This window comes from Bombus flavifrons, chromosome 9, assembly GCF_040668555.2.
Source record: "Bombus flavifrons isolate JBK064 chromosome 9, iyBomFlav1_principal, whole genome shotgun sequence".
Classification (NCBI taxonomy): Eukaryota; Metazoa; Arthropoda; class Insecta; order Hymenoptera; family Apidae; genus Bombus; species Bombus flavifrons.
The window spans coordinates 12293555-12318559 of NC_138450.1; the positions used below are offsets into that span (position 1 = coordinate 12293555).

At 40.0% G+C, this 25005-nt stretch overlaps 2 protein-coding genes and 1 long non-coding RNA gene across 9 annotated transcripts in view; 2 read left to right on the top strand and 1 right to left on the bottom strand.

The window, feature by feature from the left end:
- Window positions 1–1115: 1115 nt before the first annotated feature.
- Ugt50B3 (UDP-glycosyltransferase family 50 member B3) lies at window positions 1116–9037 on the top strand. Its single transcript, XM_069121015.1, has 8 exons — window positions 1116–2079; window positions 3869–5079; window positions 6216–6482; window positions 6821–7019; window positions 7106–7282; window positions 7832–8149; window positions 8568–8796; window positions 8877–9037. The coding sequence occupies exons 2-8, from the start codon at window positions 4843–4845 to the stop codon at window positions 9013–9015; spliced, it is 1566 nt and encodes a 521-aa protein (XP_068977116.1). The 5' UTR covers window positions 1116–2079; window positions 3869–4842; the 3' UTR covers window positions 9016–9037.
- LOC138183708 (uncharacterized) overlaps window positions 6445–25005 on the bottom strand; it is a 49077-nt gene continuing 30516 nt past the window's right edge. Inside the window, exons 1-4 of one of the 2 annotated variants that reach the window (XR_011174127.1) lie at window positions 13597–13682; window positions 7028–7384; window positions 6764–6954; window positions 6445–6576 (exon numbers count right to left, since the gene is read on the bottom strand). This is a non-coding gene — a long non-coding RNA (uncharacterized LOC138183708). Of the gene's footprint in view, window positions 6577–6763; window positions 6955–7027; window positions 7385–13596; window positions 13683–25005 lie in introns of those variants that run through there. The other variant, XR_011174128.1, reaches the window with a different exon arrangement.
- Window positions 10413–25005, top strand: part of LOC138183687 (insulin-like peptide receptor) — a 42023-nt gene continuing 27430 nt past the window's right edge. Inside the window, exons 1-2 of one of the 6 annotated variants that reach the window (XM_069121004.1) lie at window positions 10413–10686; window positions 13802–13930. The gene's annotated coding sequence lies outside the window, so the exon portion shown is untranslated. Of the gene's footprint in view, window positions 10687–10725; window positions 12547–12566; window positions 13739–13801; window positions 13931–25005 lie in introns of those variants that run through there. The other 5 variants (XM_069121006.1, XM_069121003.1, XM_069121007.1 and 2 more) reach the window with 5 other exon arrangements.

Below are 25005 nucleotides of genomic sequence, written 5' to 3' on the forward strand. Positions count from 1 at the left end.
ACTTAATTGCTAAATAACATGTGGGTGGCTACCCCCAGCGGGATACCATCTTCGAGTTTGACTATTTTATTTTTTATCTGCAAAATTGAACATAAGAAAATTTACTTTTTTTTATTATTTAATTTGTACTTTATAATTTGTCCAGTTGGACATTTGGTAAATGTTTTAAACTTAATTGCTAAATAACATGTGGATGGCTACCCCCAGCGGGATACCATCTTCGAGTTTGACCATTTTATGTTTTACCTTGAAAATTGAACATAAGAAAATTGTTTTCTTTTTTATTATTTAATTTGTACTTTATAATTTGTCCAGCTGGACATTTGGTAAATGTTTCTAACTTAATTGCTAAATAACATGTAGATGGCTACCCGCAGCAGGATACCATCTTCGAGTTTGACTATTTTATTTCTTACCTTGAAAATTGAACATAAGAAAATTTACTTTTTCTTTATTATTTAATTTGTACTTTACAATTTGTCCAGATGGACATTTGGTAAATGTTTCTAACTTAATTGCTAAATAACATGTGGATGGTTACCCCCAGCGGGATACCATCTTCGAGTTTGGCTATTTTATTTCTTACCTTGAAAATTGAACATAAGAAAATTTCTTTTTTTTTTATTGTTTAATTTGTACTTTACAATTTGTCTAGCTGGACATTTGGTAAATGTTTCTAACTTAATATAAGAAAATGACTCAATATTATACGCCTACTATGTCGACAGATAAGACAATGCTCGAATATTCCAATAGTATATCAAGATGCAAAGCAATCTTTCACTTTTATTTCACTTTTCACGAATTGATAATCCTAACAGCGTGGTAAATCAAACTCTTATATTCTCTACTTTCCACTGATTAAAAACCTTCTATCCTGCGATATCTCAATTTAAAGAATTTCCAATACCATTTCTTCCACCTCGTACGAATAATGCGAAATGGTTTGTCATTCCGTCAATCGATCAAAAGCCCATCAATCTCCGATCCTCCTCCGATTTTTTCAATCTAAAAAATGAGCAATACCACGGTTCTGACTTGTAACGAGCAGCCCCAAATCATTTTCCCACTACGTTGATCAACCAGCCATCACAGCAACAGAAGCAAAATTCTAATCGAACCTCCCACTTTTGCATCGACAGCATAGTATAACAAAGGTGTCGAGGTAACTCACGATTGGTTTGTGTATCTCATTGTTGCTGGTTTGCGGGACATCTTTGTGAACGGGGACCATCGAAAAGCAAGAAGAAGCAAGTGCTGGTGGGAGGGAAAACTCTCTCTCTCGAGCACAGCTGATCATTAAAGCTACCGCTGGCCAGTCAAACTTTCACGCTCGGTGATATCCAAGCTTCGTGCGTCGAAACGCGTCGAGTCTCAAGGTCTGCGAAAATCGATCGACCGATTTTTTTCGCTCGAGCCCCTGCACCTGGGCCTATTAACCTCGTTTTCGCTAAATCGAAATTTAACGGAAGATAAAAGCAAGACTAATTTTCGAAATACGAAAGCAGTGAATGTGATTCGATCGACTCGCTAAACAATAAGAATCTTCGCTATAGAGCGACGTTGAAAAATCTGCCAACTTCGTTTTCGCTGAATCGAAATTCAGCTGAGTTCGTACAATACGAACATCGCGAACGACAAGATCGACCTACGTATTTACGTACGAAACATTGAGAGTTTTTAACCTAACGCAAACTAAAAGGTGTTTATCTCGTTTTCATTGCATCGATATTTAATCAGAAATATGACCGAATGAATCTTCCACGAAAAAAATTTCCGATCGAATCGATACGTCAAAGGATAAGGAATCTTCGCTGTAAAGTGACACTAAAAGGCATAGGTATCGGGTTGTAGCAAGGAGAATCGTGAGCGAGGATATCCGAATGGAATTAATGAAAAAGTTGCATAGTGAAACTGAATCGATGAAACGTTGATTCAAAAGAACGATTTCAATTTGGCAGAAGAAACTTCTTTCGTAGAAATGGTAAGGAAAACGCGGAGGAACGAGCGCACGAGAAAGGAAGGAAACGCTGGCTGCGCGTAAATCGCAAGAAAAAAGTCGAGGACCAGCACCACGAGGTAAGGAAAAGTGTTACGGATCGCGTCCCACGATTTTCGACGACTCGATCGAGGAGCTTCGTCGACAACCAGATATACTGTCGAGCTGTGACAAACATTTGTGAAATAACGTCATAAATATGTTCGTCATACGTCTGTCAATTCGTGAAGATTTAATCGTTAAAATTTGCTAGTGAAAAGAACGAGACTTTGATCCTCGAAGAATCTTTGCTCCTTAATTTCCTCTGTATACGTTCGAAAATAAGTCTCCTGTGAAATACGATAACTAAACTAGACGTTCAACTAGTCGATTTTGTATTTAGTATTTTGTATCTATTGGAAATTACGATTTAGTATAACAAGGGAAGAATTTGTCGAAACCATTTGCAAGAGGCATAGAAACGTAGATTAGCTACATATAGAGTCATAGAAATAAAATAGAAATGGAAAAAGAAAACCATCATTGGTCGAAAGTTAACTATCGTCGCGTGTTGCAAAGGTCGTAGAAATTTGAAAAAAAGGACGACTTGTCGTTAGGGTCCACAGTATCGATCCTTTTAACGAAAAATCCATCGAAATCAAGAGTTACGCGTATCTAATTATTAGTCGGGACGAATGTCGCTAATTAATTAGAAAAACGCAAAAGATAATATAGACATAAAAGATATAAAACACAGATAATATATTCGTACAAATTTTCTACATTTACCAAATGTCCAGCTGGGCAAATTGTAAAGTACAAATTAAATAATAAAAAGAAAATCTTCTCCGACAAATGTTCCGTTACTTTCCCGTATCGCTGTAATCCATACAAATGTTCGATTCGTCGACAAATCTGCGTTCCTCGTGTCTGTGCGATTGAACTTTCGATCCCTGAAACTCCCTAAAACGTACATCTCGTAGGTTGAAAAGGTTACTCGTCCATTTGAGATTCACGAAAAGGATTTAAAGTCTCGTCTAATCCCGTTAAACGTGCCGTGGCACGTACGGATATCGACCTATCCGTTTTTCGCGAAGGAAAGAGAATCGTCGAAGGAAGAGCCAGAGAAAGGAACAGGAGGGAAGGAGAGTCAAGATCAGGATTTCAATCTCGAGAGATCGTATTGTCGGTCTCGAACGAGCGGTGCACTTGAAACTTGCATTATTTAGTGAAAGTTTCAGGCGTCGTTTGAATATCGTTGAAGGTTAAATTTGCGTGTTCTTGCGAACGAACGAGAATTGATTAAAGATGATCGGCTGATGAATTGGATGATCTTTACTCCGAGTTTCGCGTACTGTACTTGAAACAGTGTCGTTTGTCGATCGAACCACTGTCGCGTAAGAAAGAAAATTGCCGGGACAAGCGACGAGTTTCGAATGTTTCCCTTGGCAGAAATTTTGCATATCAGAAACGAGGATAGGTAGTTTCCCTTTCTTTAAATAACAAATATTTAGACTTAACGCTATACAGTGGATTTATTCCTATGGTTTTATCACGTTTCAATAGTTTGGTTGAAGTATCGATTAATTTATAAAGCGTTACAGCAACGCGTTACTCGATGAAAGACAAAACGAACGTAAAAATGTTCCGTTTGAAAACGTGTTTCTTTACTTTTAAGTAGTAAAATTGTAATCGTACAGACCATTGCGAAATACATCGAGTATCGTACACCGAATGACGTAGAAAGGCAAAGATGACAGAAAGAAAAATGATAAAACTTGGATGTCCTTCGCATTTAAAACGGTAGACAGAACATTTGAACTAAGGAGAGTTTCCGTGTAGCCGTGCTACACGAACAAACAAATCATTCTGTGGTTTTCTGTGTTTCAGTTGCAGACCTTTAAGCCGGAATAAAGAATCACGGAAACGAACGTGATCGGTCATGCTCGGCGACTTCGTGTAAAAATGACGAGGAAATAGCAGTCTCGAGGTTTCATGGACGGGTTTGTCCGAAGAAAAGCCGTCTCCTCTCCCATCTACTCGTCTCTCTCAGGACTATCGTCCATCGTGCGATCGATGGCCGTTTCTTTTTTCTCTCGTCGACCTATCATTACAATGATAATGGAGTTGTTTTCCCAATCCTTCGGGCTTTGACGGGCCAGCGTATATAGGCGCGGTTCCACCGACGAAAACCAGACTTTCGTGCCACCCGAGCAACATCGTAGTACGCTACTTGGAAACAGGAGTTGGAAGAATTTGAGAAATTCAGTGGAGGAAAAGATAGAAATATACATCGGCAGTAATATAAAGTAGAGAACGTTGGAACGTCGAGGTTACAAGTGAGAAACTGTCATAGAAGCTCGGGCAGAACTTGCAGGAATTTATCAAACTACACGAAAGAGGAGATAGAGACGTACAGCTGAAGTAACGCGAAACAGAGGACGTTGGAATGTTAAGATACGAACGAGCAGCTTTCGTATAAGAAGCTTAGGTAAAACTTTGGAGAACTTAAGGAATTAGATCGAAGAGAACAAGACATATGAAGAAGATACTTGAATGTTAAGATCGCAAATGAGAAACTTTCTGTTCGAATAAAGGATAAAGCAACATCGAGTGGAAAATAGGAATCAACGTAGGACAAGGAATATCGAAGAATACTAACGGCGCAAACGAGGAATGTTCACGGAAGAAAGTTGCAAAGTTTAAGGGTGCTGTTTCGACGATGATATAGTTTCCGACGTCAAAAGCTTCTTTCTCCAGTGTAAACTTCATCGGATAGACGCAGGACACACTGGTTGAGGTGTTGTGGAGGAGCAAAACAGCTGAAACGCGAAAAGAAGAAAATCAACGGTGAAAACTTAAAGATGACCAATTCGATGGCTCCAACGATTATTTTCTTCGTTATCTCGTTAGTTTGTAATTCCACGATGGGTTACAATATCCTGCTGGCCACTATGGGTGGCACGAAGTCGCACACCGTGCCATTTGTGGCACTGGGTAGCAGTTTGAAGGCACGTGGACACAACGTGACCCTATTGAGCGCGTTTCCGGGACCAGCTGCGAACAGTGGATTGCAAGAGTTCGTTCCGCCTATCTTCGAGGTAGTCATTTCCAATTTTTACGAATTAAATATTTCACAAAAAAAAAAAAAATTGTAATACGAAGATCGACAAGTGACAGAAATTGAGAATTCTTGAATTCGGTGTTTTCCTGCTATCTAATTATGAAAGATAAGCTGATTAGAAGTAGCTCTTAGAGAATAACGGAAAACATTTTCGAGCGCGTATTACTCCGTCTAGACGCAATTTCACCTATAGTATCAGTTCGTTGGATTATTTAATTACGAAAGTGCCGGAAGTAGCACAAGGGCGTACAAAAGGGACGGTATACGAATTGACTGGAGTTTGTAGCGTGAGCAAACAGCTGCTGGTAAATTATAGAAACCCGGGTCGAGAAGCTTGGGGAATTCGATGGTTGTAGGCCATGTACACACAGAACCTCTTGGTTTCAATGAACGCTGTTCGTCCCACTGGGTGGAAATAAAACAAATAATTTGATACTGGTATTTTGATAATTGAAATAGAGAAGATTATTATCGAGAACGACGTATAGAAGGTTTAAGAAAGGCAAGAATATAAAATAATACGAAGTGAAACGTATTTGTCAAATGGAATAAGACAATCGAGCTTCGTTCAAATTAATCGAGTCAGCTGACTCAGATGCGCACTGATAAAATGGTTTCAAATTGCTTGAGTCCGCGTTTTGCTTGACACGAAACGTACAAACTTCAAACGAAGTCGAGGTTCTTTAATTACTCGCAAAAATGTCAAGTTACGTAATTAAGTTCAAAGCAAACGCTTGGCTTTTGACCCGTCCGATTTGTACGAATCTCCTAAACTTGAATTTTACAAGCCTATTTTAATTCCAAATAATCTGATTAATCTACAGAAGGATTTGGTAAAGAAAACTCGGAAACCTAACTGCGTCTAAATTCGTCGCTTTGCATATCGGTAACGTTAATGACTTTATACGAATTGTGTACGTGTTAAGCTTTGTATCGCCTAACTTCTCGATCTTCTAGTTTTGTCTCGCTAAAATGCTCGCGTTCCGTGGTTATTCGAAATAACACGTTTCCATCGAGTGGATACACAGTAGAAGAAATTTATTAAAGAAAAACGCGATAGTAGGATTGCTTTATGAGGAAGCTGGCATTTAGACTGTGTTTTATTATCGATAGGCTTATGTCGGGAATTACACGTCCGAATGGGACTTGGTTGGCGCAAGATTCCGAGATGAAATGCCTATCTCTCCGTGGGACGCAATGCGATATGCCTGGGAGGCATGCGAGGCGCTTCTTCGCGACGAAATCTCCGTATCTTGGCTGAGAAGACCCGAAGGCAATTCTCAGACGCGATGGGACGTCGCGGTCGTCGACGGAGCCTTCCCCGAGTGCCTTCTAGGAGTTCTTCATGGCGAGGATGTGCCCATTATCATGCTGAATACCGTAACTATTTTAAATACGCTGTAAAGACAGGCATTCGCTAGCAAACATATTTGCCAATAGCGTTCGCGAATAACAAGTCCGTAATGGCCGGGACCTAAAAAAGTATTTCATTATGTACATGATCCTTAGTCTGGATAAAAATTTTGAATAATTTTGGATAAATTAATTTTGAATAAAAGCGTAATAACGGGTGCAGGAGTAGACATTTGAAAGAATATTTTTAAGCAAATAAATAATAGCAAAGTAGATGAAGGAGTTTCGAGAAAACTAGTTTACCGCACATTTCTCAATGTCTCGATTACTCGTAGCGAAACAACTGAAGAAAAATGTCGATATAGGTGGCACTATACAGCGGATCCATAAGTCGCCAAGGGAACCCATCGCCATGGTCCGTCACACCTTACTTTGGCAAATCCCTGACCCAGGACATGAACTTCTTTCAAAGGGTTCTAAACGTAGCCTGTCTCGTCACCTTGAGAATAATGCACTGGATTATGGTCAGCGGGTACCTTCAACCGGTTCTGAGAAAGTACCTAGGTACGTACATCTTTTATTCGCGATCGGTTTCATTGACGACGATCTGCTTTTTCTCGAACAATCTCGTTTCATCTTCGCTGCTTCAGGCAACCAGTTACCAGACGTGCGAGATCTGACCACGGAGATTCCTCTGACGTTGCAGAACAGTCATTACAGCGTGGCAGAGTCGGTGCCGTATTTAGCGAACGTGGTGAACGTCGCGTGTCTGCATTGCAAGCCGGCGACAAAGCTTAGTCCCGACTTGGAGAGCTTCTTGCAACGCGGTGAGTCGATATCCTAAGTCAACTCGCGTCGTTAACGGGAAATTACGTTCGCTTGTTGGGATAAGGTTTGTCGATTGGTCGGAGAAAGTGGAGATGATGGAGCTGCGTCAAAGGATATTGAACATTTCTCTCGTAGCATGGGAAAGATGCAAACTCGCGCGATGTAGAATTTACATGTTCGCTGTAGCGAAGATCGAATTGCCGTAGGAATGCAACGCTAGAACCACCGACCAGATTAAAATACACAACTTGTGCCAAAGAGATAGAAAAGGAAGATACGGAGAACAAATTGTTATCCTGTATTTTACGAAGAATCATTCGAAATTATTATAAAAATTCGCATATCCGTCGTTTTAATGGATCTGCTAGCTTTAATGTTAAAGTAGCCTTGATACGTCAAAAATGTCCAATCTGTCTTTCTGTCATAACGATCCATTACGTTTTTGTACCAGCTTATCGACGACCAGTCTATCATACAATGGATCATTTTCAGGCCAAGTCGAAAGACTGAAAGTAGTTCGTCACGATAACCGTGAAACATGGCCGTAGGTTTCATATTCGTATCTATGGGTTCGTCGGTTCGAGCATCAGGAATGCCAGAGGCACTTCGTCAAATTTTCGTGGCAGCCTTCGCCACGCTTCCCTACAACGTCGTGTGGAAATGGGAAGGTATGAAGATCAAAGATCTGCCGTCGAACGTCAGAACGGCGGCATGGTGGCCTCAGCAAGAGCTGTTAGGCCATCCGAAGCTACAAGCGTTCGTCTCACACGGAGGACTTTTGTCTTTGCACGAGGCTGCTTATCACGCCGCTCCGACCCTCGTTTTGCCTGTTTTCTGCGATCACGATGGAAACGCGGCTCAAGCTGGTAAAATATCGACGCTCCTTCGCCTTTTATCTTATTGTTTCGTTAACTTTCTGCACTTGGAATATCGATCAAAGAGCACGTAACAAATGTGACTCTCTGTCTATGCTTGTGTTTCTTTAAACGAACGAAGAATATACTCTGGCATCTTTGATCTCTGTTTAATATATATGAATTTTTAAACATTTTTTACGATATTTCTTACATTACACAATTATCGTAAGCGTGTCTCTAATTATATCACAGAGAATTGTTTTCCATTAAGTCGTGGAACCTTGGTAAAGACCATGAATATCGATAAATGAAATAAATTAATAATAACTTTAGAAATATATAAAACTGAAGGAATTGAATGACTTGGAAGAACTTCGACTAAGCGTACGATCTTCAAAGGAATATTTTCAATCCTTTTGCATTACAGAAAAACTGGGTTACGTTCTGGTGATGGACTTGGCTAGGATATCCATCGGAAGCTTTCGTGATGGGATTCTCAAGGTGGCTGCCGTACACAACAATTCGTACCGAATAGCAGCGAAGAAGAGAAGCTCATTGCTACGGGAGTTGCCAATTAACCCCAGAAAATTGGCTACTTGGTGGGTAGAACACGTTGCCAAGTACAAAGGAGCTGAGCATTTAAAAAGTTCTACAAGGTACGTCGAAGCTTTTCTAAGAATTTCTCTTTTAGGTCTTAATCCCTAAGAGATTGTTTAATGGAATTAATTTGTTTTAGATATATGAATGTTATTCACTATTATTCCATCGATGTGGCATTGTTTTACGCGATAGCGTTATTAATATCGGTATACGGACTGAAGAAATTGTGTTGGAGAACTATTTCCAAACAAATTGTTAGGAAGAAAATCGACTAGACTGTGAATAGTGTCAATTTCGTTTTCTGTGAAATTATCATGTATTTATTTAATATGTTTAGTACCTTCTAATAGCGTCTATGGATATTTTAGCGATTTTTGATATTGTCTATATAAATATCTTACAATTAGATTAAAAATATTTTCTTAAAAATCTAAACATTTCTATCCTCTTTACTGTGCTTGAATTAATATGTAATATAGTAAAATAAGCTCTGTTTAGATGAAAGAAGAAATAATTAAAAGTAAAAATTAATGATTATTCAGAAAATGATAATATCGACGTATAACAGGTTTCTACATTAACTACTATTGATGTAGCGGGTCGAAAGTATCTTGGAAATCTCACGGAATGATGCAATGTAGTTTACATTGCACATGCAAACAATTTGTAAAGTTTGTGGTTTAAACTACAAGCGCGAAAATATATTGAAACAATTTTTTGAGACTATATGCAATTCATAAAACTATAAACATCCGGTTGTTCGGCAATTGTATAAAAGCGAACTTGTTTACAAACATTCGAATCGAAAGCTATTCTGACATGTTATATGTATATTGCCTGCATAATCATTCTCCGATGTAAATAAGAGAAACCAGATATATATAATGAACATTGATATAAATCACTTCTGGCAAGATGTTTTTGCTTATGCAACCTTCAACAAGATAAATAAAAAATAGTACTCCTCGCTTCAAAACAAAGACTCAACGATAAAAAGTCTTTTTTACGTAGATATCTACTCTTATGCAACCTTCAACGAGATAAATAAAAAACAGTATTCTTTGCTTCGGAACAAAGACTCAATAATAAATATTCTTGAAAACAAGTTTCTACCGATACTTGCGCTGCTACATATGTAAACTGGCTAAACACATTCCCACTTTTTCCTCTACATGGAAGAATTCCTGTATGCTATACCCGTCGTAACTACTCGTCGTAACTTATCGCGTCTGGCTTCCATTATTGGGCGTTTTGACAGCGCTTTCAATCATTCAGACAAGTATCGTTTCTCATCGGGAACGACAGTTCCGGAAATGGTTGAAACCTACGTCGCACTTTTAAACACTTTAGACTTGGTGCAGATACACCTACATGCTATTCGATTCTATAGCTTTATACATAAACGATGTAATGCATATGAGTGCGAGATCTCATTCTTAAAAATATAAAGATATCGAATTGCGTAGCGTCACTGGTGATAAATCACAACGACGTCATATCGTACACTGGCTGTGTCAGGCCTTACGTCCCAAATGTTTATGAATATATAAACGTCTACCGATATTGACGGAAGCAAGATAGCATGACGGGGAAGGGGGCATACACGTGGCTAGTGGCGAAGTATGGTACTGACGTTAGTTAAGGAGTCTTTACGAACGGCGGCGCACGAGTCGGATTCCCGCCGCGACACGAGCAGAGTACTCGTGTTTTCACGACGCTTCTACGTCCGTGACCCGTGGCGAAGTCGGCGCTCGATCACGATTGGATCAGTACCAGCTGATTCGTTCGTCAGAATGTTGGTGTACGTTTTGTTATTACATTTCTGAGGGCTGCCTCTAACCGAGTGTTCTCTCGTCGTCAATCGGGAATCGGTCCGTGTGTGCGGAGACGATACGAGAGTGGCAGGTCAGAGTGCAAATTCCGGGACACGCGAGTAAAGCCAAAAGGTAAATGCCAAATATGGGATACAATGTAACGTGTGTGTATGCGCGAGATGGTAGTGAGGATCGTGGTGTTTTGAAAGGACACGTCTAACCACGTGGAACGTGGTGCCAGTTTGTAGCGTGACTCGACAATTTGTTCGTGAGACGAAAAATATATTAAACGTGCATGCTTGAGAAAAGTGAGGAGGTAACATTCTATGAGAGGAGACGAGAAACAAAAGAGGGCACTTGAGACGATGTCGCGAAAGAAGAGAGAACAGAGACGGGCGAGAAAAGAGAGAGAGAGACAGAGAGAGACAGAGAGAGAAACAGGCGAGGCAAAGATAGAATAAAGACACGAAGAAGAGAGTCGAGGCAGAGAGTTGACTGTTGTTCGATCAGCGAAAACACGTGGGGAGCGAGCGGGAGTTTCGCCGTGATCGACGAACGTTGTTTCATAGCCCCGTAAATAAGAATTCTCCTCGTTAAATGGATGAATCCCTCGTGTCGTATCTTGACGATCGATCGTTCCTCGGCACTTGGCGAAGGTGCACGAGAAACGATGGAAAACGGCATCCTGTTAGACGAATATGCGCGAACGGTAAACGATGCTGCGCATATGAGCATGTAGAGTGTTCACATGGTGGCGGTAGGTGGGTAGCTGGATATCTAGTTTCTCACTCGCGTTTTCTGGGGCCTGTTGGTCACCGGAAAACAAACGGTCGAGGTCGGGGCCGAAGTCCTCCATGCAAAATGCCGCATACTGAATACGCGCAACAACCGATGCAACAAACAAATGCTCTATGCAGTATGGGCATCATCGTGTGTGTTGTGTGTCTGTTGCGACGCTTTTACCCTCTTGCGCTTGCCTCTGGCGCGTGACGTAATCCATTCAAGCGCTTACTACGCAATACGGGACGCGGGCAGCAGCAGCCGCCTCTCTCTCTCTCTCTCTTTCTCTCTCTCTCCTCTCGTCTCTCTCCTCTCCAATATAGTATACTTTTCTCTTTATCTAGTTTAGAGGAAGACCATGCTTTCCATGCTTCCTTCCTTGTCGCACCCCCCTCCCACTTTGTCGGAACAACCCTTCTTTTTCTTATCATTCGATAATGGCGACGGGAAAGAAAACGGTCTCACGTCGTGCGTCGCAATTATAGTTTCCTCCCGACCGGTTTTTCCTTTCGTCCGTCAGTCGTGCTGCTCTGTCTGTGTCTGCCTGCCTTTTGTGGCACGTGTTTTTACATATTCTTTGTTTTTCTCCGTCTCGAGTTAAGCGATCGTGCGTGCATAGACGTATATCCTGTCGTGCGAAGGAAATTCAACGATCGAAGGATTTCCGAATACACGAGAGCAGAATTTCGCAGTCGTGACCACTCGTGACCACCCTTTCTCCCTACCCCCACTCTTATGACATTCCCCTACCGTCGCGGCGAGTTTTCTTAGCGTCGCATGTGAATTACGCGGTTCTTACAGCAATCGGACGTGCCGAGCCGCGTTTTGTTTCGTCGCGTGTAGTGTGTACGCGTGTGTCGAACGCGTCGCGCGTGAGTACCGCGGGGAGTTAACGGTATCATGTTTAAAAAAGCAACCCGAGGCGCGCCAGTGACGATAACATGGTCGCCTTGAACGGTGTTTGGTGTACTTGTTCGTTTGGTGATGTCTGTTCATCATCCATGTGAATTCGTACTTCCGTTGTACTATTTAAATCTTTATAGTCGCATAAGAAACGACTATTCCAATCGTGCTAGTAAATACAAAAGAAGCAAACTAGATTGAACTGTTTAACGAAGTTCAGTGCCGTGAATTATGAATTCTTCTGGTACGTAAATATGATTCCATCGCGTATCAACAACCTGTTCGAAGGTGGGGTAAAGTAAACAAGCGGTGCGTAGATCGTTGAGAGCAGAGGCTACTTGCGGTGGTGGCGTCTCGGCGCTTTAACCTTCGGGGAGTGGTTCTTTGTGTTTCTTCTTTCTCTTTATGTTTTATGTTTTATTTTATTTTACCGGAGTCCGCGAAGCTAACTACGCATTAGAAGCGGCTACGAATCATCGCGCGTCAGTCGAAGGAGTGAGCACGCGCGCGCACGTACGCATCAACTCACGCACGCAGTCTTTGTCCTAAATAGTTCGTGGAGCGAAGTGTTGGAAGAAAAAAGATGGAATTTCGTGGTGTATAGAGCAAACTCGTGTCTCTTGTGAAATCTTCTACGGACGAAGCCTTGAAAAAGTTCCGGCTAGGCGACGACGCAGAAAAAGAGAATTAGTCTGTGGTCGTGTGTTTTGTAATCGGTCGCGTTACCGTACACATCGATCCAGCTCCTTTTCCACGTGCACTTGTACCTACGTATATACCCCTATACTTGTACAATTAATCACAAATGTCTACGTGTACTCCTCGAGCCGGAAACGTTTTTTAAAACGAACAAAGGCATTAGCTCTCAGCAATTGTTTTGCGGTCAATTTTCTTTCAACATATTTCCACAGCTATGTGAAATCGTAGAACAGGTATACTTAACCGCCTTCTGTTCTTGTTAAACGTCAAGGAGAATCAAAGAGAAAAGTTTCTGATCGAAAAAGTTTAGTCTTAGTCCTTAATTTTAAGTTTCCTATACGAAATAAAACATCTTATTTCTTGTTGTTGTTGGTACGCGTGATCTGTTTCACTTTTACGCGAAAGATTTTCTTCAAACACCAAAAGTTCTCCTCGAAGTCGAAACAAGATTGACACACATATGAAAAAATTCATATATGCAAATGTCCATATAATATATATAATACACGTACGAAGAAGTCCTCCATAGACGTTGCTAAGAACCTTCGTAGAACTGATCAAATCAAAACGTTAAACGTTTCGTAATTTCTGATAAAATTTCGTTCTAAAAGTCTCTCCTAAGTCTTCCTCCAAATACCTTAATATGCCGAGCAAATTTACCTTTTCACTTTGCACTGATGTATAACTGATAGTGTTGCCTTTTGGTTTCTATTGATAATACCATACATACACATACACTGGAAACTTGAAGCGTGTAAACAGACCGTCGTGAGCAACTGCATGCGTACATCTACACGTCTATGTACGTGCAAAAATCGTTCTACTTGGCCTTTTTACTTCATATCTATTTTCGTTATTTACGCAGTGATTTCGGACTATCGGCATGCCGAGTAATGTGGGACACACGGCAGTGGTGCTTCGGTAGTGATTGTGTTATCGACGTGTCATCATCGAGGACGAACGACACGGATCCACTTCGCGGCCAGGAATGTATGTATGTATCTATGACACGCGTAAGTATTGGCGCGTAAAAAGTTTCGGCACGTTCCTTAGCCGGCAATTTGAACGGTTTCTGCGATAATAACGCGCAACAAGCGATCGTGTCCCATAGCCGTTCGAATTGCGTGTCGGCCAAAGTATATCGAAGAGAATGTTATTTGTTCGCCGGCGTCTAGACGCATGATTTTTTCGATAAAAGGTGCTTCGATAATGGTGTGGCGATTAAGCATGTGGATTAGAATAGTTTGTTTGCTACGAAGATAGTGTCAATATTAGGGGATAAATGCATTTACTGGAAATATTGATTACTATATAAGTACAGTCTACAGTGAGTCACGAAACTGTTTTGATTACTTGTACATTTATTAATATTACGCGTGTTGTGCAAAACTTCTTCAAGTTTTATAACGATCATTATATATCGTGATTTCACATTTCGTTAGAATTCTGATCGTGGTTATATATATTGGTAAAATTTGAATATTGCTGAACATTTGGTGCAAGCGTATACGTGTATCTTGTAAAAAATCAGTATACGACATAAGCAGTCGTATACTGTGCCAAAGCCGTGCCGCTGTGAAAACACTTAGACTTAATAATTAGCCGTTTCGTTACGATAGAACTTGGGTTAAAATTGAAAGCCATTCTGGATGTCTTTTTTCCAACTCGTGAACCATTGTTTGGCTCAGCACGAGATATACATATCTGTCACGTGCTTGCGAAACAGCGTTCAACTTCGACTTTGCGACACTTGTTCCGCGCTCAGGGTATCGCGTGAACAATGTTTTTTTTTGTCTCTGCTTCTCCGTGCCGACGTGTTTTTTGCACGCGTAGAAGAAGCTCGCGCGCGCACACGCTGTCTTCTGCACCACGTGCGCGTAGAAAACACGTTGCACGACATTCGATTAATCGGAAGCGATTAAACGGAAGAAAATAAAAACGCGCTCGAGCGAAGAACTGCAATGGTCGTTTCGAGTCGGTTTCGAAGTACGTTCATAAATCGTGGAAAATGCTAATTACGCGTAAACATGCTGCGAACAATTAATTGGCTAGCCAACGAAACGGTTTTTGCGGCGTTAGTAAACAAAATTCAATTAATTAATCAATTATGCAACGAAGTTATTGCGGACGAGCGTGCATACTGATATCGATGATCGTTAAATTTTAAACGAAAGATACAGAGCGCACGGAAACGTTAAATTTAACGATTCTGCGATAAATTACGTTTAGTGGCCGTTTAATTTGACCGATTGCTATAATAAGAAAAAACTGTCAATTTACGTGAGCGAGCTTAAATCACGTTAAATTATTTATAGTAGGTTGTATCGCATACGTAAAGAATCGAAAGTCACGTAACCGCGTATCAGAATGAAGACACGATTTAAAGAGGATCGTAACTCGACGAGAAAAAGCCGTGACGCCACCATGTTTTGTGTTATTGTGATTATCTTGAAATTATAACCTTCAACAGAGAGAGAGAGAGAGAGAGAGAGAGAGAGAGAGAGAGAGAGAGCGTGTTACCTCGTAAACAAAATTTTTATCGTAGATCGTTCTATCCATCCTTACCTGACTGTCAGAATTTCGTTCGGGTGTGAAATAAACATGGCTGGTCCGTCGTCACGCGAATGCAGGGAGCTGTGACGGAGACCGGAAAACGAGAGAAATATTGGCCATCAGACATAACAAAATGGTTACGTAAGCTAGCAACGGAAGGGTGGTTGGTCTGAGGAAAATTATTGTCACGTCTCTCGTTTGGTTAAATTTTCTCTCGCATAAATTTTCCCATAGAAATAACCATCTAGCTAGCGTGTAACCACTTTTACGTATACATAGTAAAGAAACGTATCAGATAGCCGTATTTCATTTACGCTCGATGGAAAAGAGAGATAAGGAGATTTTATTAAAAGTACACCATCCTCGATAACTGACAGGATAAAATACGTGACCAGTTAACGAAACGACGAAAGTTATTGTATTCTCGACTATGAACACGAAACGGCAGCTCGCATCGTTACGACCGATCATCCCCATTATCTCGACTCTTCCGTAATCAGCTTCTGTTCTAAAAATAACGACAACGTGTCGCTACCGATGGAAAAGAAACGCGGACACTGTATTCGAGAGCGTCACTGAACACGATAACGATCGCGAGAAATCACCGTCGGGATCGTGGAATGGAAACGCCGACGACTTATAGTTTAAAAGAGGTCTGCGCCGTTTAATGACGTCGAGATCATCTCCCTAGTATCGCGGTCCGGTGCGTTTGGGGAGGGACGCTTCTCCAACGGTTTTAATATAGAACGACTCGGTGGACGAAACGATCGGACTACGAGCGAAGACAATGAACGTGTACGGCTAATTTTTAATGAGACGCGCAGCAAGCATTTACCTACGTAACGCGAACCGATTCAACGAGTTTGACGCAACGGTTGTGACACACATGACGTATACCTTGCAGCGATAACGTGTTATCGCGACCACCGTGATGCAATTTCTTCGCTTTTCATTAATCTTAATCGATTTTTTTTTCTTTCATGAATGAAAATCGTAGAATAAGCATTCTATTTTCTGTCGATGTTTCTATTACGTTATTACGTTTATCGAGTACTATTATACAACTTAGGCGTAGATAACATAGCATCTGGTTGAAACCTTATTTACTTGTCTTATTTATTTGGAAAAGGAAACAGCTAGTTCATCGTAGTGATATACATTTTTGTATTTAACGCTTCGAGTAAGTAGTAACGAAAGTAATATTCGGCGAATTCTTGCGACTGTTTTTCAGCATCGCATAAATCCAACGAATTTAACAGAGTTGAATAACGTGAATCGATCAAGAGGGAATGAAATGAAATGCTGAGTCAACGTAAGTTCCAGCCTCGATGGGTTAAGATTGGCGAGAACTTGCGTTCTGACAGAAAACTGAACGTCCGATTCAATCGAAAGTTAAATAGCCGTGCTTCCACGTTTTCGCGATTTTCATCCCGGCGTGTAATACGCGCGGTATTTGCGCTATCACAGCGACCACTACTAGCAACGAACTGACCGGCACGAAAATGAAAGTTACGAAGTGGAAATATCCATTCGCTGGCTGTTACGTGCTCGTCCAGTGGAAAAGTGGAAATTTCCTCGCGTGAAGGTCGTGGCTGTAATACAGCCGTTTAAGGAGATCGAGGTTTCCATGGAAAAGGAAAATGTGACGGTCAAGGACGACGAAAATGTCGATCAATTAGCGCGGTATCGCGCTTCGTATGCTCGCCGCAGGGAACTTAGTTTCCAAGTAACAAGTAATTCTTGTCACACAAAACGCGTATCTATTTGTCGTGTAACAACGATCGAAATCGATGAAATCATTAAGAAGATATGTTAGCTTCTCCTGTGTCTCCCCATATACACCGAATTAAGGACAAATAACTGTACGTAGGTCAGAAATAATCGGGAGAGCACTTTGGAATTTCGTGACGAATTGATACAGGTGGAGAAATTAAGGTCACTTCGAGATTTTGAGTGATGGAACTTCTTTGCAACTTTGTTCTTATGGACTTTTTTTTCTTCAAATTTATGGTACCAAGCATCATCAATTTTAACATGTTTTATATCTGTTATTAAGGTTACCTCTTCTCCAGGTTATCGTTTAATTTTTACACAGTCGCATAAAAGTATCCTTTTTATATAAAAATTTCATTTGAAGTTTAAACAAATGTTTATAATATCGATATAGAGGGCGACAACGTGGGAAATATTTATCGTTACATGATGAAAATGCATCATCATCATCAAATGAACAGAAGAGGAACGTAATGAATTATGACGAATTATACGTGTTAGCCTTTGCTGTCAAACTGAAATTCGATGATCGTTTATGGAATATATCGTACGATTTTAAAATATCATTTAAATTCTGCGTAATCGAGCTTCACGCTTATCCGTACACCATAGATCCCAAAATTCCAATGAATCAGCCTGTATATTGTGACTACGTCAAATCGGCCGAAAAGGACACACGTGGCCATATAAGCCAAAGAGGCATCTATTTCCTCGTAAACGGCTCGAAATGTCCTCGAAGCGTTCGTCTGTCGGTGAGCAAGTAGTATAAACCGAAATGGGTGGGAGAGGCCAAAAGAGGCCGTGATCTCTTGACACACGTAATTTGGGACGACGCAAAAGCAATGCGTGGGCCGTTGCCGAAGCTTCCTGGAAGCGTTTTCTCACGGTGTTTATATGTTCTTGTTTCCACGCCTTCGATCGATTCCGCAACTCACTGAAAATAGATCGTCTATCGAATCACGCGATCCCATGAAATAAAATATGCAAAGTAGATCTTTTCGTTAATTTAAACTTGTTGCGATCCTCGACTTTTTATATTTCCATCTTTCATTTCTATCAATAACGGTGCTCCGGTTTATTTTACCGAAACTCGTGATATATTTTTTAAAGTTAGAAGGATACAAATTGAATCGAAAATAAACCGTAAGGTTAATCGTCGGCTATGTATAAATGTCCAACGGTATAATTTTGCGTTGCAACGGTTTGATTCTATGGCGAATAATAGCAATTTCCGGAGGCCATTAACCCCTGATACAAGAGCGGTTAACTGGCCCCTTATTGTACGGAGTCTGATCCTGATGATCATTCAAATCGATAGTCCGGTTATGTAGATACATCGTGTGGATTAGAACCGATGCAGTGCAGACGAGAGATGCGATGCTGCACCCCGTTCCGATTTCGTATTAATCGCCGTTACTCGATGCACGCGACCTGTCTTCAATGTGTGATTCGTCAAATTTGTGTGTATTTCTAATCGCAGAATGCGCATACGGTACGTCGTAAAATATGTCGGTGGTTGTAACGGAATGGAAAAAGAAGAAAATTTGCAAATGAAGCTGTTGCGGAGAGAATGAACGATGAAATTCTCAAATCACAGAAATAGAAATTAACACGCGTTTACCATTGCACACTAAGAAGAGATTCCACCGCTTTGTTGTGTTATCTTGAAATAGTTGCGCCAACCTGGCAATTTGTAGCACTTTGTTAAGAAAATAACCGGAGAATGTGACGAAATAAAAATTTATGTTTGTACTATTCTCTTGGTCTAATCTACCGAGATAATAACTAACATTTGAAATTATTTGCATAACTAAAATACATATGGATTTGCATAAAAATCGTCGGTTTAGTGGTCGCTGTAAACAATCACAGAGTAAAGAAACACCGTACGATATGTGCGTAATAAATATTACGCGATTTTGCTACGTCTTGACTCGTATTGTACGATCTACTGTTGCAATCCGATACGTATTTCGTGTATTATATGTTACGTGCTAAAGCTGCCAAGTCTCACAGCTTCACTTGTATGTACAAAGCCGCAACTACATGACATCGTTTATCTACATCGGGCCTTACTCGAAGTCTTTTCTACAGAAATGTGTCTGTACACTTTAGAATATCGCCTGTTGCTCCTCTATCTGGCTCCAGACGTTACATCGTCGATGCGAAGGGAAACTCGAGGGACTCGGTGGAAAATTCGTACAGATTCGGAAGGAAGATGAGACAAATTTAGGAAATATCGTATAGAACTTTTAGACCTTCATGAGATGGTTTAGCAGTGTTCGGAAGCGTACACATTTTCCAACTAAAAGTTTAACTGCATTTTTATCTGTCTTTGATTTGTTCGATGTAAAAGTAAAAAATTCGTCGTTTCTACTATCTTTCTAGCGAGCTTCTCCGCTTTGGTGGACATTTTGGTGGAAATTAAACAATAGGAAAAAGATTCTTATTTAGTTTTCTTTTATTCTGTCGCTCTTCTTCCGACCTGCTTGGTTGACAACCAAGTGATTGCCACCTAATGACAAAATCCACGATCAGTTGCCAACCCAATAAATGGATAGAATTCCTATCACATCGTATCTTGACTAGGAAGAAAATATGATTTTCCAGGAACTCGGCAAGGTTAATCTTGTTTTTCGTTGTTCCTTAGTGTGTCGCAATTTTGTTTCGTTTTGTTTTCGTGGATGTTCATAGACTGTAGAATCTGGTACTATTTGAATATCGAAAATTGGTGCAGATAGAAGCGGTGAAAGTCGATGAAATTGGTGGCGACAGATGTTAAGCACGAGAATAGTAATTTAATGGTTGACTAACTTCGATGAAAGCATTTCTCCGTCGATGCGTCTCTTCTTCCGCCTGTTTTTTTCGTCGCGATCAGACGCTATGGTCTTTTTATGCTGTTCGCGATGAACGAACTTGTGTCTACGTATAAGCCAGGAAACATTTATCACCAGAAGCTCCGCACCGATGCGTAGACTCGGGATTACGGTGGAATGTAAAAGATCCATAGAGAAGTGTTTGACTTTTACGAGCGAGCATGAAAATCGATCGTAAACGTCCCTCCCTCTTTTTCATAATTTACCATTTTACGTACTGTCATATCCTGTATATTACCTTGCGGTGAAAGCACGTCGTTGTATTAAAACTGACGTTTGAATCATTCTCCCAAGTCACGTGATACGCTAGCGTCATTTCGAACAGTATATTAAACGAAGCTGCCACGATTGGAGGGGGTTAAACGTGCGCCATTTTAGTTGATCGATCGTCGCGTGTTACTCGAAGACCGAATATCGCTCGTTTTCTGCGACGTTCCTCCTTAATTTTCGTGCGCCCTTCGCATGGAACCTTGCAGGAAACGAGGAATAAGTCACATGGCTCGAACAACCAAAGTAACGACGCAATGATGCAATTTCTCGTCCTGTCATTGCCGTTTCCCTTCGTCTAATCTCGTTTGCCCGATGATCCGGCCCGTAATCACGTAAATGAGATTTCTCTATCGTCATCGTCTCGTTTGCCGCAACGGTGAACGTTGTTTACGCGCGTGAATATAATTTGCGTTTCTAGAAATAATCCGCTATTATCTCTTGGTTGCACTCGTCTCGGTTTCGCATCTCGCTAAACCGATCGTGCCCTCGTTTCGGGATAAACTCGAAAGAATTTCCTTCCCGCGAACAATTCTCGTAGGCATTATTATTAGTTGCTTGTGATTTTTCTTTCCATGAAATTGATAATCGAGATGACCTTTCGTGATTTATTTTTGCTTTCGAGTAAACACGTTAGAGGAAATGGAAAAAGAAGATATCGCGTAGGAGTAGTGTCGGAATGTTGATACTGGCGTGTAAATGTTGGCAACTCTGATGTTGATATATTAATGTGTTGAAAAATATTAATGGTCCTCGACTCGACCGATGTTTTTCGATATCAATACGTATCGTCGTTTAATCACTGTCAACGTACAGACAGTATGTAGAAATGATAGTTTTGTAATAAGTCAAAGTGAAACCACCAAGGAAGTTAAAGTGCAAGTTTAAAGAACGGCATAAAATATTTCGCAATAATTTGAACACCGATACTCGAGGACTAATAACGTAATAAGGTATTAGCAAGCATACGTATGGTTTTCATGATCGTTATCATTAAGACGTTAACGAGCCTCGCAGTCCATCCTTAATGTACAAATACGTAATTTCACACAGTCTTGCGGTTGTAAAATACCGTGCGTATCGTCTTGTTACAAGCTGTAATTACGACTAATCTAATTGTATCTTTACCAGTCGAACATTTTGCATCGCTGATTTCGTTGCCTGTTACACCAAGGGTTATTTCTTTCTTTTTCTTTTTCTGCTCGTAAAACACCATTTGCACGTTAATTCTCAGCAGTCGAACGTTCTTCCCAATTTCATTGGAGAATTTTAATTGTATCGATATTACGCTCGTTCGCGATGATACACGGTCAACATCGTTGCTTAATCAATCCGTATCTTGTCCATTCAATTAATTGGCGAATATTTCAGGTTTGGTATGTACGGCTTTTGCGATTTATCCATCCGAATGATTATTATCGTGTTTGTCATTGTTATCGTTATGATATTATTATCGGAGGAAATATAAAATATAATAATTTGCAGATATAATTTGTCCATCACCGATGTGGATTTATTTCGAATATTTTTCATTTAGTTGAAATTTCAATTTTAGTTAACGAATTTCTGATAATGCAACGAAAATGTTAATTATACTTTGCTTCGATTAAAAATAAAGAATATGTTAACGTTAAGAATATTTTGTTACGTCGGTCTTTATTTTGGCTCGATAATAAAATTAAAATATTCAAACAGTTAGCTGTTGCGACCTCTTTGAAAAGCGTGTGCCTAAAACTTGTCGGAAAAAGTAAGCTGCGACGAATATACTCGTCAAACACAGAGTATACGTGGCTCTTATTACACAGAATTAAATTATAATTAAACGACTGTTTTATTTATTAATTTTATTACCGACAGGGTACGTCGTAACGCAAAATATTGCCGTCTCTTCATGACGAATATACTCGTCAAAAACAGCTAACTGGTTAAGATACATTCCTCGGGAATGTAAATCAATTCCGTGGCGCTATTGCATCATTATATTTTCCTGTCGTTGCAGCATCGAGTTATATCTAATATCACCATACTTATATCTCCTACAGAACAATTCGAAATTCTTTAAAAAGAATTGCAAATACTTCCAAATGTCCATTTATACGTAATCGCGCGTAATTTATAAATGAAATTAATTAGCGTGTAACAAGAACGAGGACCGTGACTTAACAGCAAAATAAGCTTGCAGAATGTCCCGGACGAATTCTCGAGCTGGAAAGTTTCGGCACGAGGTTACAACGTCATGTCCATCTAATTATGGTCCGGTTAACATAACGCTTCGTTCGTGAGTCAGCTTGTTGACGTTCTTTCAAACGATTTTGCTCTACCGCTTCGTTTCTGTCTTTCTTATTATTTCGTCGGGTCTCGCTCGCTCACGTCCATTCAAGAAAATGAAAAGTCGTCGGTTTTGCGTAAAGATGATAAAAAAAGCGTCAGCTTGTAAACATACGCATCTGCAGCTACCATTCATATTTAGACATTTGGTATAATTAGACCAAAATATCGATATTTTTGATATATTCTCAAAGTTGTGATAGAAGAACGTACCTTTGCTGTTTATTTGTTTATAAATAGATTTCAGTTGAAATCAGTTGTGTGTATAGCTGTATCGCTCGAGAAAGGAACATGTTTAATAAACATGTTTAATAAACATAATAAATAAAATGATAATAAACAGGTTCGTTTCAAGAGTATTTTACATATTTGTAGGCGGTAACGTATCTATATTTCTTTTCTTTTTTTTTTGTTTCTTGTCCTCTGTTATCGTTTGTTGCGTCAGCATGAGGCGAACAGAGAGACCGGAAATGGGTTGCGAGGGAAAACAATGTGCGTTATGACGATGCTAGTCTTTTCGTTACGTGCCACGGAACAAGTCGCCTCTAAAGGGAGTACTCTTCTCCGCTTTTCCTTCTTTTTCTTTCGTTTCAGGGTTGATAAGATTGTTCGTGATAGAAGGGTTTATCGTGACTCATGGGATTCGTGAGATGAGCTGTCTTGGGGTAAATTTGCTTTGGTCTTCTTTTCCTTCCTACATAATTGAGTGAAATCGTGGCTAATACGAGTGACACAGGTTTCGACAAAGTTAAAATCGAGTTACTAGGAAGCTAAACTGATCAACTTAAGGGGGTATTCTGGTCTAGAAATTTGAAAAAACCGAAAAAATGTTTTTTTCATATTTCCGAAGTTTAGACATTCGAGATTATACCCTTAAAAGGATTTTTCAAAATTTCAATTATTTTATGTGTTACAACCATTTTTGTGACGCGGCATCTGCTCCGGTCTGACCGGAACAAATGAATAGTAGACGGTAGACGTTGTCCGAGTAAACTTGTCTCAAAACTTTAAACGCGTTTTTCTCGAAACTACTTTTTTCGAGTTGGCCTGCACGATATCTCAAGTTCTAACGAACCGATTTATTTTAAATTTGGTCTGAATATTCCTTATATACTCCTCTATCGTCCGGACCACGCTCAGCTCAAAATCTTTAATATTACTATTTTTTAAACGTTCGGAATTGTCAAAAAAACGTGCGAAATAAGAAATTTTTTTTCAAACGGTCGTCATTCTGTGAAAAAATGTTGTATTGATTTTTCCAAGGTTTAGACGATAGCGGCATCCATATTAATTAAGAATCCGTTCGCATTTTTTGTTTCAAATGACCAGAAGGGTTGATATCATGCACGCCACGACACCCCATTTTTTTGGCAGCACCCACTTTGACAGCTCATAACTTTTTAAATATCGAGTTTTTTTTTCAGTGAATTTTTTACATAATCTCGAAATATCAATAAACAAATGCTAAAAAGAAGGATAGAAAAAATATTTTTTGTTTCGCTTATACAGAGCTTCAAAAATCGCCCGAAATTCATGCCTCTAGACCAGAATACCCCCTTAATTTTCTTTCACTTAGAAAGAAATTTTGGTTTATATTTTCGTTTTAATGTCGGAATATAGCGTTAGTCGACGAATTTTTGTTTTTCGCGTGACTCAATCGTGCGCTGGTAAAATTAAAATCCAAGGGTTTGGAGAATTTTCGATGGCTTGGAGGTTAAATGAAAATTCCAATTAAACAAAAGCTGAACGCTCTTGGAAACTAAATATAAATCTTAACCAAATGAAAACCAAAGTGCAATGGAAAGCTAAACGATGGTCAAATGCGAAAAGAAATGGCACAAGACCGTCCGCGTTTTTGTTATACTTTCACACGCGAGACTGCATCCTGCAAACAAGAACTTGGGACGTTTTTTACCAAACTACGAACCATTTGTAGGGAATTTGTACCGAGGTATACCGCAGAATTTCAAATTAATTAACCGTACCACGAATAATATTTTAAACTAAGTACACCGAACCGCTGTTAGTTATTAGTTAAAATCTGGAAAATTAAGCACACAGAGGGTTCGAGTTTAATCGTTTAATCTTCGTTCATGGTCTGTAGGAGGAAATTAATATGTATGTGTATATCCTTGAAATTACGTGATTCGTTTCTGAATCGCGGATATCCTATCGAGTAGCAACCACGAGGAAAACGTGAGATCGCGAACGAAACATCGTTAACATCCTCGAAGGTTCACGATCGCATCAACCTTTAACTAATTCTCGTTCG

Excerpts from the sequence above, each read along its gene's own strand:
- Ugt50B3 (XM_069121015.1), top strand. The coding sequence starts at position 4,843 with ATGACCAATTCGATGGCTCCAACGATTATTTTCTTCGTTATCTCGTTA. Across the intron at positions 7,020-7,105 it reads GGTTCTGAGAAAGTACCTAG|GCAACCAGTTACCAGACGTG; the intron begins GTACGTACATCT and ends TCGCTGCTTCAG. Across the intron at positions 8,150-8,567 it reads TGGAAACGCGGCTCAAGCTG|AAAAACTGGGTTACGTTCTG; the intron begins GTAAAATATCGA and ends TTTGCATTACAG.